At 34.4% G+C, this 16,319-nt stretch overlaps 1 protein-coding gene across 2 annotated transcripts in view; it reads left to right on the forward strand.

The window, feature by feature from the left end:
* Nucleotides 1-16,031, forward strand: part of LOC125049383 (monocarboxylate transporter 9-like) — a 35,081-nt gene extending 19,050 nt beyond the window's left edge. For both annotated transcript variants that reach the window (XM_047648613.1, XM_047648614.1), the window contains exons 2-5: nucleotides 2,191-3,849; nucleotides 4,100-4,333; nucleotides 10,859-11,141; nucleotides 13,341-16,031. In XM_047648613.1, the coding sequence (XP_047504569.1) occupies nucleotides 2,296-3,849; nucleotides 4,100-4,333; nucleotides 10,859-11,141; nucleotides 13,341-13,525 (2,256 nt within the window). In that variant the 5' untranslated portion in view covers nucleotides 2,191-2,295 and the 3' untranslated portion in view covers nucleotides 13,526-16,031. The remainder of the gene's footprint in view (nucleotides 1-2,190; nucleotides 3,850-4,099; nucleotides 4,334-10,858; nucleotides 11,142-13,340) is intronic.
* Nucleotides 16,032-16,319: the final 288 nt, after the last annotated feature.

A 16,319-nucleotide genomic window follows, 5' to 3' on the forward strand; every position in this document is an offset into this window, starting at 1 on the left:
TCGAAACCATAATATTTATTCATAAACGCTATTAAATTTATTTAGGAATACCTTAAAAGGTTTTTTTCTACTTTACATGTGGAAATATCTCTATGTCTCTTATATCTTCTACGGCAAATCAGTCAGAGAGAGAGAGACTGAGATTAAAATTACTTACTTAAAGTATATTCTTTCCGAAAATATGAAATTATGCAAGCGTTTACTGTCTTATACTCGAATAAAAATCTAATGAACACGTACCTCTAACACGTATCTCTTTTGGATTTTGGTGATCGGATGTGATTAACGTGCATTAAATTTAGTAAGGTGTTTGTTACCATAGATACCATCTCAACATGGAATTTTTTTGGCCCATAATTTATAACATCACTATCTGAATAATGTTACGATAATATGGGCTTATGAATAAAAAACTCTATTGTAATGAAGAAAGAATGTGCGAATTATGCTTACTGACTACTCAACCCGAAAAAAGGTATCTGTGGGTTTCTCAATTTTATCCACGGGTAGCGTTGCGGTACCTGATACAATTCGTTTAATCGATAATGTAACCAGGCTGTAAAAGTTTATCAACCTTTGCTCATCTGTTCCCGCGTCTATCGGTAGATGTTTGTTGCCAAACATTAGGAATTATTTATAGAATTTGACGTAAACATAGGCTTGGAGAAGAGCCAGCTCCACGTCAGACCACATGTCTCTTTTCCAGTCCTATACGGAATTCTCGATAATTTTGGCAGACATGAAAGTTAAATTAAATTATGCAATTTACGTCTTTGATGTTTCTGGAGTTTTCTTATTTCATACAAGCTTCGCGTCGCTAATAATTTGTTATATATGTATGTCATAAGTTTGGGAATGTGATACAATTTTTTTATAATTCTGCGAAATCTGGGACTTTATTTTGTACTACTTTACTTACCTATTCATTGTTTTTAACAATAAGTTGTTATATTAACTCATTGACCCATTTAAACGACACGAAATTACCTCGATTCAAGTCATGAAGAACAGCTGCCCTTGACCGAGAATAGTTGTAATTGCAGTTGAAAATATTTTAGGTACAATTAAAAATGTATATAAAACGGCCTAAATATTCACAGTAACGTACTTACATTATGTACAATTCATTTTGCGAAATCTGTCATACAAGGTACATACAAAGTGAAGATAAATATGACTTTGATCTTGAAATTATGACTCCTGCAATAAAACTAGTATAGTTTTACAGGGTTGTAAAAAATAAAGTGTTCATATATCCGTACCAATACAATTTAAGATCGTATGTGATCAGCAAGGCCAGTATCGCACACGCAGGGCAACTGAAAATGATAGATGTGTTTCCATAGACCGTGATCATTTGAAATCGGGTGAGCCTGCGAACTGTGTACTGTCTACAGACTTCCTACAATTTTTGACAAGTATTAAACGATAATGTTCGTATTAAACATTTGGAAGTTACGCAGACATATTACGTCTTATGCAGATTAAGATAGCAAGAGGAATAACAATGTCGAAGAAAATCCACAGGAGAACTGTAGTGTATAATTATGTACATATATTTGGTAAAACTGCGCATTAATATTTCGCGCCCTTGTATGAAGGTCGTTTAAGATTATACACAAAGTTGAGTTGCGGATAAATCCAAGTTTTAAGCAATAAATCACGGGCTACGATATTCACGGTAAAATTTACTAACGATATTTCAGTTACGTAGATAATTTACCGCCTCCATTTGTTTACTTCAAGATTGTAAAGTTTTATGGTTTAATCTTGCTGTGCCTGTCATTTATTATAATTTTTCATGTTGGTTTAACGCATTTTATTATGTTTATTTTCCTGATAAAATTCGTGAAAGTGTAACACATATTTTTTATAAATATAACTTACTTTTCGTTCGCTCGTACGTTTGCTTTTTTAAGATAATGCGTTTAGTTCTGTATTATAAACCCCATTATTGTTAAATCTGAGTATAACCTATGGTTTTGGAACCGTATAAATGTGAAGCAGACACAATTCTGCATTTTTTATTTATATATAATATGTATGTGTATATAGATTTCACGAATTATTTTCTTGGACTATCCATACACCTGGTAGCTCTTAAGAACTTGTGTTTCAAATCTTTAAGCATAGGACAAATCAAGTTTTTTACTTTAACCAAAAATTTACGCATGATTGTTTTTTTTGCAGCATGAGGTCGCGACGGCGCTGTGGTTACATACGCATGGAAGCCCGGCGGACTGCTGACCCCGCGCTGCACACGTTGCGCGCGCAGTTTCGCCGAGCGTTGCCGGAATGGACCGCGCACGCCTCTCGCCGTCGCCGGATCGCGAGAATCATAGGCCGATCCAAGGACGATCCAGCGGAACCATCGACACGGCCATTGCGCCCACGGAGGCCTTAAACGACCCAGAGACTCCGCGGCCCACGCCGCGCGCGTTGCCTTGTATACCCGAGGGTGAGCCCTTGCTCCGCGACCCGCTCAGTGTCAGTGAAGTGCCGCGAAAAAATGGACGATTGCTCCATGTCAAATTCGATACGCAATCTCCGCCCGCGCCAGAGTCTCTTACCGGCTCATCTTCCAGCTCAAGTTCCGATGATGAAGACGTCTCCATCACAGAAGCGCGTCCGCCAGATGGGGGCTGGGGATGGGTCGTCGTGTTTGCCTCATTCATGGTTAATCTCATCGCTGACGGCATTACGTTCAGTTTCGGAGTTTTCCTTCCATATTTTCAGGACTACTTTGACGAGGGCAAGGGAAAAACTGCATGGATCGGCGGGATTTTCATGGCGATGCCACTATTATCCGGCCCCATTGCTAGTTTTCTGACGGATAGATATGGTTGTCGACGTATGACCATTTTTGGATCTATTCTCGCAGCAATAGGATTTGTAATCTCAGCATTTGTAGACAATATTGAAACATTATTTTTGACCTTTGGTATTATGGCCGGCTTTGGATTAAGTTTATGTTACGTGGCGGCAGTAGTGATAGTTGCATACTATTTTGAAAAGAAACGATCTTTAGCTACCGGTATATCACTCTGCGGTAGTGGGATTGGTACTTTTATATTTGCCCCATTAACATACATATTACTCGATGAGTATGGTTGGCAGGGAACAACACTCATACTTGCCGGATTGTTCTTAAATATGGCAGTATGTGGATTGCTGTTCCGAGATCTTCCGTGGACAGCAACAATGAACGAAGAGAGGGCAAAAGAACGAAAGAGACGAAGGGAAAGAAAACGGAATAAACGCTACGAATCATCTGCAGATAGCTTGTCTGACAGTAAAAGCAGCGCAGCAGGATCAGGCAAAATAGGAGATAATCCAGATATTGAAGCTGTAACAGCAACGATTGTACCACAATTTAGTTCGCTGGTTGATCTACCCACCTTTATGACCGGCGATGAAGGTGTTCCCTTGGAAATATTTGAAATGATGTCAAACCGCGGCAGAGCTTACGCGATTTTAGCCCAGAATTACCCAGGCGTGATGTTGCCGTCTAGAAGTTTTAGTGACAGCGGTCGTCTTAACGAACAATATCCGCATAAAGCGATTTTGTCGCCTGGTTGTACCTCACCGGGACCAATGTCTCCTAATACTGTAACAGCCACAAATGCATCACAAGCACCTATAAATGATAAAGCAGCTTTATCGTTATGGTTAAAAAGGCAGGGAACTGGTACCACAAAGAAACCACCAGCGTTTTTGAAAGATTTGAGGATACACAGACACTCTTTAACGTATAGAGGCGCTATGCTTAACATAAACCGATATAGGCTAAGAGCTTCGTCGTGTCCTAATATATTTAGAAATTCTATGACCACCATTGCTAAAGAAAAGGTTAGTTAAGTTGACGACGATGTCACCGATCGTTAAAGTCATATCATTTTAATTGATTTATGATCATATCTTTGAGTTATGATCAGTTAAAACTTAAGTTAAAAACGTAATGGCGCATAGTTTTGTTTTTAAAGATCCAATCTTACTATTAATTACGGCTAGGTTTTATATGATGTTAGTGTTTCATTGATGGCTTATTATTGCCGGTTCCCAAGACCTTTCTTCTCAATCTATCATCATCACTTTTCAGCTGCAGTGGTACGCTGGTCTCTGGGACTTTTGGGATCTCGTTGTGGACGTCCTGGACTTCTCTCACTTCCTGAACCCGGCGTTCCTTGTATTTGCGATCTCCAATTTTCTTCTATACATGTGGTATGATGTGCCGTACATGTATACGTCGGATTACGCGCAAAGCATTGGCTTCAACGCGTCAGAGTCAGCCATGCTGATATCTATCATCGGGATCCTCAATATGATTGGCGAAGTAAGTGTCTGCTTTTTGAAATTTTACGAATCGTAAATTAAGCATATCTTAGCAAGTGCGATCTGTTTACCCTATGCTAAAACTACTGAACAGATATTCATGAATTCTTTATTGAAATATGAAGGAGACGAGACGACGGAGAGAGAGGTTTTTACTTATTATTGCTTGATATATAGAAACTAAAAGTAGAGGAAATATCAAAAAACCTATTAGGGGTAAATTTTGGTGCCTGAAAGGCTACACCACAGTACAAATCTAAATTCCTAAAAAGTTAAAAAGAAATACAATTAATACAAAAAAACAAATAGAAAAAAAAATAACATAAAGCAGTGTAAAGGACACTTCACATAAACCAACATAGTAAGTATAATGTATATTCCAAAAAATAATAGCATGTGCCAATTAAAATTTAATTATATAATTAGACGTCACGTCTTTACTTCGCAACGCGCGAAAATACTAAAGGGCGGCGTCGGCGCAGCTAAATCGCTGGCACCGTCCAAACATAACAAAAAAAAAAAAATGGTGCGTGTACTTATGTACGCGCGTAAGAAGTTATACTTCTTTGGCTTTCTTTATTTTTTTTAAATAATTAATAATAAATATTTAGCATTTATAAATAAACAATATTTAATATTTAGTATATTATTCAATTATTAATTAATATTAATAATTATTATTATTAATTATTTTATTATATTATTAATTCAATTTAATAACTAGGTATGTCTCATAACCTTTTAACTACGTAACAAGAGGTCTTTGTGAAAAAGCATTGCTAAATTTCTTTGAAAAAATAATTAAAACTCCTATATTTGTTTAAAAGGTAAATGACAAATGTTATTATAATCATTCAAAATTCTTGGCATACGAACTTCACGCATATTCTATTTCTTTTTACTTGTAGATTGTCTTATTCCTATCTCGCTCGCGCACGCTATAATCACACTCCCAATTTTGTGTCACAGGTGCGCGCGCATCGTAAAATTTCACTCTCATAAATTTTTCATAACGCGCCTAAAGAAGTATAACTTCAAAAATATTATAATTACTTAATGTCGCTAACACTACTGAAAAGACCTAGCTATAATTAAACAAAAACTATTTAAATTACATAAATTTTATAATTGTAACCAAATTATGTTTTTTATAGCATAATACTAGACTAGCTTTTTCCATTAACAGAAGTATGAATATAACTGTCACTTGCTTATGTCCTAAGATTAAGTTTTTGTGAGAAAATAAATAAATAAATAAATAATAGCATAATACATTTCATCGTTGCCTTGTAGTGAGTAAATGAAACATTATTGAAATTAATTGTATTGTCAAAAGTCAAAACCCTGAGATAAATAAACAGCTGTTAAAACTAGTATTGGTTTGATAATGCTCATTGAAGTCATATTTAACAAATATAACACGGTATAGGACCGCCCGTTACTATGTTAAACCAACGATTTCAATTGTTCATATGGCATTAACACTCCTTTTGAACCCTGATGACGTCAACTACAACGAAGCACAAGTACGATGCAGTACTTTTAATTCCCGTAGCGCTGATACGAAATTGCAAACTGGTACGAAAACCTAATATTGAGTACTGTGAAAGTTGAAAAGAATATTTGAAGTTGCAAAAGGCTACAAACTCCGTTACACGACTCATTTTAGGATGTCGTTAATTTATTTTTTACTGAATCAGGATTCAGGGTATTTCAATATTAAAGGCCGATTTACATTATCTTAGTGTTTAGGAGAGTGCTTTAGTACAACTTGAAAGGCAAGTTCTTTAGCGTAGCGTTTACTAAAGCAAGTAGCGTTTACATGTTTCAACTAAAGTACTATCCTAAAGCACTCTCCTAAACACTAAGATAATGTAAATCGGCCTTAAGTCTTTAGAAGCGCGAATTTGTTACTTGTTACAAGGGATTTTTGGCAAGGGTGGTCTATATCATTACAATTAATACAATATTAATTAAAGTATTAAATAAATGTTTATAATTGATTAAAATCAATATTATTAATTTGTGATCAAAAATAATAATTATAGATTTGTAAAAGTATACGGTTTAATCCGAAATAGTTTGTGTTGTTTAGTTACATTTCAGTAAATGAAAAATTTCGCTTCCTTCCAACGATATCCTTACATCTTTTTAAATATACAGTGTAAAGTCTTTATAACGTTATTTGTTACAACTAAAATATCTCTATAACGAAATAAAATGCTCAGTCCCTTAAAATTCGTTATAAAGAGTTTACACTGAATATATCTTCTAAGCATGTGTTTTTAATTAAACTACCCCTAACTGGAACTGGCTTTTGAAGAAATTTGTATGTGTACTAGTGGATACGAGAATTTAAGGTGCGTACAGACTATATAACATAACATGTTATACAACATTGTTATACAACATTGTTATACAACATGTTTCAGATAATGTGGACGTGTTATAAAACACAAGTTATATAATCTGTTACATAGTCTGTACGCACCCTTAGATTTACAATTAGATGTATTTTTTTGTATTTTACATATATGAGTACAGAAGAACGTTGGTTCGCTCGTTATATAAACATCAATTCTTACTCGTCAACTCTTACTCAAAAGTCGTTATTTTAATTTAATATATCGCCATCATAATCTACGAAGCAGTTATTATTTTATTTAGTATTAGTTTTCTGTTTAATTAAATTTGTATATGAGAAGTTTTTACCTTATGCCAATGCCAAGAATTTTTTTTTTTAAATATTATTTAAGTAGTAATTATTGTAGTATATTTATCGCGTAATAATGCCGCAATCAATTCATAGAATAACTTTTATCTGATAACGCAAATCATAAGCTCTCGATAATTAACGATATCTGTTGACAACAATATAAGTTACACGAGTAACACTATTATTATTATTTTCCTTTATAATACAGAAACACAGGACTTACTAGGCAACTGGTGCCTTTATCTATATATCACGGCATCCCTTAGTTAAGATTCTGAGTTAAGACTTAGCGGGAACTCGTCCCGAATGTCTATACATTTTTTGTTTCCGGGAGTTATCAAGACGCTTGGGGCATACATAAAGTGATCATTTATTATTTGACTCAAAACGGTTTCATTTAGGTCAAATAATAAGTGGTAAATTTTTTTTTAAAGTTATTTATTTACAAAAAGTTACGAATCACAAAATATAGGTACCCAAAAAGTTTTAGTTATATTAACCAGAAGAACAAATTTGTTTTAATATGGAGATTGTTTTAATAAGAGTTTCAAATAAGAATGAAACTCTTGGCACGTTCTTTTTATATTCAGCTGCTTAAATTTTCGCCCGCTTTCTGAAAGCGGGACAATTTTGCGTCCCACAGTTCATTTTGGGGACACCTAGACTCGTAATTGGAAAAAGGGACAGTCCCGTTCAAAACGGCATACAAGACATCTATTTTGAGCCAATATACTAAAGTAGGTTTTTATAAATTATATATTTTATAATTATAAAAAATTATAAATTATAGAGATACAATTCTATGGAACTGGAAGCGTGTACTAATGATTGACATTAAATGGAACTATAATGTTCAATTTATACACTACATTCCTTTGTATTATATGTGTACTCTTTTCCGCACAGCAACATCAATAATATTTTTTTCGATATAAATGATAATATAAGTATAACAAACACGGATATGCTGTGCTAGTATAAAATTTGACAATGGAAATGCTTATATTTCGTGAGTTTGTTAACTACCGTAATTAGTAACTAGCTTTGGGATAGAATTAAACAATCCAGAGGGCCGCGGCATATGGACTAACATTCTACCAATATTATTCAAGTATTTTTTACAGGCGGTCTGGTCTCGAGATATCAAATATCCCAAATCCTTTATTTATTATTGGCTTGACTTAAAAAATCTAAATATAATTTATTCTTGTAGGTAACTCTTATGTACTTATAAACGTCAGTAAACAAAATTCTTATTTATTTACATTTATTGCCAGTTCTCAAATCAAGGGCGTAAAACGGACGAGAAGAACTGGCACTAAACTCTCCTCTCCAGTAAGGTAAACATTTTGTTTAAGCTTCAGACTTTTTTAAAACTTGAAAAGAACTAGTTTCATGGTTTAGTGCGAAACAACGTAATCAATACAAAAGTTTCGTAGTCTGTGTTTGTTGCAGCATTCCTTTAAAATCGAATTTTATGAGAACAGTTTGTAAACATGAAATGAACAGGGGTGGATTCGCGTTGCGCAGCTAGTCACAGACACAATTGAGATGCGCTGTTTGATCTGCGCCAGGGCACTATCTTTAGTTGTTAGTTGTATCTACGCATGAGGATTCATGGCAGCTATATTAATATACAAAGTTATTAAAGCGATTAGCGCGTTTCAGCGTCATAAGCGAGCCATAGACGGACCGCATATTGTCAAGTCAAGTTGTCAGTCAAGACTGACTGCAACATGCGGTTTGCTCAGGAACTGCTCGAGCGGTCCGTGTATTGCGAATATGAATTCAGTATGGAAACTGCAGATCGCCGTGCGGCGACCGCTTAGAGGAGTCGGTATCGGCTGCAACATGCGGTCCGTCTATGGCCCGCTTAACACTGTCTTCTACGTTAGCACGCACAATTGATGTTAGTTTTACCGTCACTGCCATGTGGATTGACTACTCGGTCAGGTTCCAAAGGCGGTGAACCAATTAAACGTTAATTACAATATACGCTATGACTGAGAATCGAATGCGATATCTAAGAGGCCTTAAAATATCAATTTGTATACGTCTGCTTACTCGAATGCTTTTGCATACAATTTGTGTTACACGAACTTATACGAACCATGAATATAGCTATAATTTTCCATACAGTGTGTTGTAACTATTTTCTTAAATACCATTAATTTTACGCACTTTTCGTGCGTTACAACGTGAATCATATATAACGTTATAATAGTACAAGCGATAAGCGTGTATTAGAAATAAAAATAATTTATTCACTTCATAGTTATCTTGACCTATTTTGTATGGAGATAAACGAGCGATAATGATTGTTATATAACAGCATGCTGCGTTTAAATGATTCATATGTCAGTATGAACATTGAAATCTTCGTTGTTTAGAAAATTAAAGACATTATTACAAATTATTTCTGGGTTAATTTACTTAAAAGTTTTACTTCAAATTCAAAATAACATCTGTTAAAAATCAACATTTATTTAATAGGTTATAATTAGTTTAACTATTAAATTTGAATTGTATATCTCCTATTCAAGAGGAGCTTTTTAAATGTGGTTAAAACTATAATTTCAATTTCAGTCTAGCTTAGATTTTTTTTTAACTATGCAAACGCAATGCCAATCTTCCAGCTCGATGTAACATTTTATTTTAACTAAAAAATGATAAATACGCGTATTCCTTAGAGCGCTCTCGGTCTGTATAAATATTAATACACTCATTAGCGAAGTACGAATAGACGGTTTTTACCTTTTAATTTTCAGCGAAAATTACTCCACCGCTTTGTATGCGACGTTTAAAGTCCTTTTCAGCGTTTTTTAATAAACTGTTAGTTTTGCGAACAAAGGAAAGTGCTTTTGAAACAAGTACGTTTATTTTATATAATTAAAATGTGTATTCAAATGATAAAGGAATTGTTTTGTTTCCGTAGGTGGAATAAAAAAATAATTTAGGCCTTAGCCCGTACAATAGGCTTATTTGACAGTATGAAAAATAAAGTAAGAGTGATCTGTATAAAACGTGAGTTTACAGGGGGTTATGTAGAAAAATAACTTGTAAATAATCATTCAAATTAATCCTAATAATTAATTAGGTCACAGATTAGTACATGTCTAATCCTAATACTATATTGGAGTTTAATCTCGCCAGAGGCAGTTTTTGATCAAAGTATAATAAATGTGTATTTGTGTGGTTTAAAAATAGATTAACTCTTGAAAAGGTTGACATTAGTTTATGCATACAGCCCTGGGCGTAGTTGCGATGCCATTTCGCCAAGAGTAGAGTTTTGGGGGTTTCATGGACTTATTTTAAATTATTATTATAAATAACAATTTGTGTAGGTATGGCTATAGTCACTTGGTAGAATGTTTACGCGACCTCAAGTTACCCCAACACTGACGTGATTGGTGGGAGGGGTTTAGTGGGTAGTTTTTAGAGCGAGTCCCACACTCTGAGCGGAAATGCCGTGCAAATGCAAAAAAAAAGGTTATGGCAATAGTCACTAATAAATAAAGTGAAATGATTTTTAAGAGCTTGTCCAATAGCTCATTGCGCTTCTCAACGTCACCAGTTTGCATTTTGTAAAATATATGGAAGCTGGATATAGTACATTCGAAAGAAGTATCCTCAAGTAGTACGCATCGCACACTGTGTCCCGTAACAAATCAATGGGACTTAAGAAGGGAAAGAATATTATACATTTCGTTAACTTGAAAGGCTCAATATGACGCGCTAGCACGATCATACATAACAAAATAGCTCCAAACTTTTTGGAAGTAAATTGACATAAATTTTATGCAATTTCAGATCTTGCTTGGCTGGGTTGGCGACTGGGAGTCCGTGAACCCAAGCATAGTATACGCTGGATGTATGGTCCTATGTGGAGCTGTGACCCTCATAATGCCACTACTGACCTCATACATATCAATGGCAGCGGTGTCCGGAGCGTTCGGAGCGTTTATAGCAGCCAACTATTCGTTAACCAGTATTATACTGGTAGAGCAAATTACGCTTGAGAAATTTACTAATGCCTATGGATTGTTGCTGTTAATACAGGGTGTCGCAAATCTTGTAGGCCCATCGTTTGCTGGTAAATATTGTTTGATTACTAATTTTGTACATAGGGCATTGGTACCTATAGGTTACCTTTTATAATAATTTTCTATGTTTTGTTTTCAACTTGTGTAGTTACTAACTACACGTCAACTTTTTTAATAGCAGTGTGATATTTTGAATTTCGAAATTAAAATCCAAGAAAACAGACTATATAATGCCTTAAATGGTGGCAAATAGACTGTAAGAAATGTTTAAATTACCGCCATTTAGTAAAGTTTACCAGAAACTACGCTACGTCCATCTCGTAGACGCGTCATCTCTGTTAGTTGAAACGGATATCGTAGACTCTCCTATTAGCACCAGTCTCGCGTAAATATTACGCTTGCGGTGTCTGGATTGCCTTTTATTACATACCCATTCTGTGGGTGTGACGTTTGTAGAAGCACTTACTGTTGGCTAATATTAGGTCCTTACATATGAAATTGGCGTTTTTCGTACTGGCCACATTAATCACGATGTTCTCACTCATGTATTTGTGCTTCGATGACCGTCATTCTTTTTTTTTTCTTCTGTTTTTTTCTGTTTGCGTCACTCATTTTACAAAATGGAAAACTTAAAGTATCGCATTATTTACGAGTACGAGTTCTGCCGTGGCACTAGTGCTGCGGAAACGACTCGAAGGGTGAATGATGTGTATGGCGGTCATGTTGCAAAAGAAAAGACAGTTCGTTTTTGGTTCCAACGTTTTCGTTCTGGAAATTTCGACCTGCGGAACAAGCCCCGTGGACGGCCTGAGACCCAAGTTGATAATGAAGTATTGAAGGCTATTGTGGAAGCGGATCTATCGCAAACCACGTCCGAGTTAGCTGCAGGGTGCGGTGTTAGTGATAAAACTGTTTTAATTCACTTGAAGCAAATTGGGAAAATTAAAAAGCTTGAAAGATGGGTACCTCACGAATTGACTGAAGCAAACCGGCAAACGCGCGTCGACTGCTGCGTTACATTACTGAACCGGCACAATAATGAACGTATTTTAAACCGAATCATTACCTCTGATGAAAAATGGATTCTTTACGATAATCGGAAGCGCTCAGCGCAATAGTTGGATCCTGGCCAGCCAGCCAAATCCTGCCCCAAGCGAAAATTAACCCCAAAAAAGTTACTTGTAAGCGTTTGGTGGACTAGTGCCAGTATTGTTCATTGCAATTTTCTCAAATCTGGCCAGACTATTACGGCTGAAGTCTATTGTCAGCAATTGCAAACCATGATGGAAAAGCTAGCGGCTAAACAACCTAGGCTGGTCAATCGCTCCACGCCACTGCTACTTCACGACAACGCTAGACCACACACTGCACAACAGACGGCTTCCAAATTAGAAGAGCTTCAATTGGAATGTCTAAGACATCCTCCGTACTCCCCGGACCTTGCTCCAACAGATTACCATTTTTTTCGAAATTTGGAGAACTTCTTGCACGGGAAAAAATTTAACTCTGATGGGGCAGTCCAAATCGCCTTTACAGATTTTATTGATTCCCGTCCGGTTTTTTTAGTAAAGGGATCAATGAACTACCTATGAAATGGCAAAAGTTAATAGAAAGCAATGGTTCATACTTTGATTAATTAAATATATTATATTTAAAAATATTCGACTTTTTGTTCCTCCCATACAAAACGCCAATGTCATATGTAAGGACCTAATATTATGGCTAGCAGAGACTTCACAACAGACAGCGTCACGTGACCATTTCCATACAAATCTGAATGGCGACATAGGTTCATAGTAACCGCAAACTACTTGTATAATAGTTTTAGCATACGCGGCCATGTACTGTTAAAAAAACCAGTGGCGCTACAACGTTTTAGGTTTTGGGCCTTTGATTTCTGTATCTGTTACGTGATCATTTGTTTTTTCTAATAGGTAAAAAGTTGATCAGCATTTTGTGCCTGACATACGCCGTCGGCTATTAAGTCCAAGGCATGGTTTACTCACGATATTTTCTTTAACCGTACGAGCGAGTGTTAAAATGCACACATAGACGTATATTCCTTAAACAAAGACACTTTTAAAAATAAGTAACTGGTGTTTGAAAGCTTTTGTGCCATTGACACGTAAATCTAATTCCTTTTGCGTTCAGTGAATACACTGAATAGCGCAATAGCGTTCCATTCATTACTACATGTCTGTACTAACCAACATATGCAAAACCGTACAAAATGATTTTTCAATTTCCAGGCTGGGTGATCGATATCAGAGGCTCCTACGATCTCTCTTTTTACTTAGCGGGTGTGTTCATCGGCATCTCGGGATTAGTTCTTCTCGTCTTACCAGTGTACCAACATGCGAGAAAACGACGTAAGCGACACACGCAAGCGACTATCAATGGCGATGTTAAAGCCAATGGAAAACTTATGGCATAAGTGTGAGAATTTGAAGTCTTAAAAATAACAATTTTTGTCATCAAAATAATTTGTCAGACGGAATTTATAAGCGTAATTAGCTTCCAGTTATGATAAGAAGCAATAATACGAATAGTTGAACTAATTTGTTTGATCTGGAAAAACAAAGATATTGAATGATTCAAGATGATATTAAGTCTGAGTTGTACGCTTTATAAATTTCTCGCTTTACTCCAAGAGATAACTCAAGTCATAATCTCCATTTAACGTTAGTCAAACTTCGAGCGGAAACAAAAAATCATAGTTCTTGAAACTAGATTTAAAAGATCTTCTGGAAAAGGGGCCTACGACCAAATTTATTTTTTTGATCTGTCAAAAGAGACTGTCAAAGACCTATATCAAGGGAACTTTTTTCTAGGTCAAAAAATTATGTATGCACGCAATATGAAGAGACGCGAAAACATTTGTACGTGGCTCCAATAGTGAAAGTTAAAAAGACTACTAAAAGTTGTATTTGCTATTTCAATACAATTTTTCACTTAACCAAATATTTTGTCACTGGTTTTTGACTTCAAAGTATACAAAGAAAGTATTTTTTACAAGGAAAACATGATTATAATTGTCGCCATTTTGACGCATAACGAAATGTGAGATGTAATTGAATTAGATTTAAGAAGTTAGTTATTATAAGATTATTATGGTTCAAATATTTAATATATCAATAGTTTAAACATTTACTAATCAAATATCTATCTATCACTATCGTAACATATTTTACATATACTTTTATAGGATTCACGCGATTTGAGAAAAAAATATGTCATCCGTGAGAAGGATTTATTAATTATATTATTAAATATGTATCCTTTACATATATACTCGAAGTGAATTTTAATACTTGTCTCAATATCATAACTTGTATAATATTTTCGAAATTAATTCCATTTTCATTTATAATATCTAATTCTGTAGCAAATTTTTAACAATATTCAACTGATATAATACCACACAAATATAGAATAAGAAATTAGACTTGATTAATTCAGTCTTCCCACATACTCCATAAACATATTCTAAATATATTTCAAATGGCCTTAGATTCCCGTAGACATAGACAATGCTAGAGATGTAGATAATATTATTATATTAGGTGTAGATAATATTTTTAGATTGACCTAATGTTTATCTGTATCGGTTGATTGATAAGTGAAGGAGAAAATGTGAACTGTCTGTGGATGTAATAATTACATGTCGAAATACAAATTATTTTTTCTATATCTAAATATGAGTTCCAATTGATGAGCCGTCGATTTTTCTATATGTGATGCATTTGGCAACTGGTATTTTTCATAGAAAAAGCTATGACTCGCAATTAGTTAATATATTTAAACAGCGTGAGTGATAGTTACTTAAATGAACCACAAAATTGACACTGATTCCTTATTTAGGCGGCTGTAATTTTAAGTATGTGCTAAGTTCTTGCTTTGTGTGAAGATGATCTTGCGATCTCTGATTCAATTAATATTGAAACAAGTGCAGTGCGTTTATAACTGGACTTTTAATTAATCAGGTTTTTTATTATTTTTATATGCGTATGAATACGTTGCATAGTTTGAAGTGTACGTATTACGTATACAATTATCAAATTAAGAATGTTTATATTTACACAAATATGGCACAGAAAACAAAAAGATTTTAACACCCATTCTCATAGACGTACTATAGTACTAAAACTGTTTAATCCTTGTGTCATTTAGCAAAATACGTCACTGTTTCCATGGTTACCATGTGTTTCCCAAGTATTGACGTGTATAGTACGTTTATTAAGGTAGACACGATTTTCTATACAATAAACTAACAGTGTGCTGTCATGTAATGTTATAATAATTATAATTTTGAACTTAGTACCCGTTTAACTTGTTATATTGTAGTGATTACAAGTTTCTAATCATAAGTGAGATTTTTCCTGACTTAATATATCTTTGATCTAGATTGATCGCCTGTTCATAATAGAATAAGTGTAAAATCTATTTTATTCTAAAGTTAATGTTATATTGTTGCGATTTATAGAGGTTCTATGTATTCGTACATAAGTATGTATTTTGAGAGCAATAAATATATAGGCAGTGAGACTTGAGCACTAAGAAATATTAGAGTTAAAAGGGCTATTTGATTGTGAAGTTCAACGGTTCACAAAACCACTAAAATGTTTTACCATCGTTTACTAAAGTGAAAATGTAATCGAAATTCAATTTCCTTGTTCGTTACTTTAATCAATTCAGAGAAAACCTTAGGAGATTTTTTTACCATATTTCTTTTTAATGGTCGTCATTATTATCTCTATGGAGTTTGGATAAAAAAAGGAAGTTTCACGATAAATCGAATGACTTTACACTGTGGTTTTTAGATTATCCAATACTATACGACCCAATAGGTATATACAAACTGAGAAAAGCAGACATGACTTGATATGATTGTGAGAAACGGTAATAATTCAAAAATGGAACGCTACAAAACGAATCTATATTGGTCTAAGATCCCGATATACAACGACCTTCACCGAGATGCTTATTTAATGAAACTTATTTTATATTTAATTAATTATGTCAATAAATATAATCCATATGGGTTGCCTAGCAAATTTCAGTCTAGAGTATTTTAATTAATATTTAAAAAAAAAAAAAATTTTAAACATTTCACCGGTATGATTATTAGATAAATTCTATACCAATCGAAAGTATGAAGCCCATAGAATATGCAAACGTTAGGTTGTTTTTAATCAATTAATTATTTATGTGTATATTTTTTATGTGAC

Source organism: Pieris napi, chromosome 5, assembly GCF_905475465.1.
Source record: "Pieris napi chromosome 5, ilPieNapi1.2, whole genome shotgun sequence".
Taxonomy (NCBI): Eukaryota; Metazoa; Arthropoda; class Insecta; order Lepidoptera; family Pieridae; genus Pieris; species Pieris napi.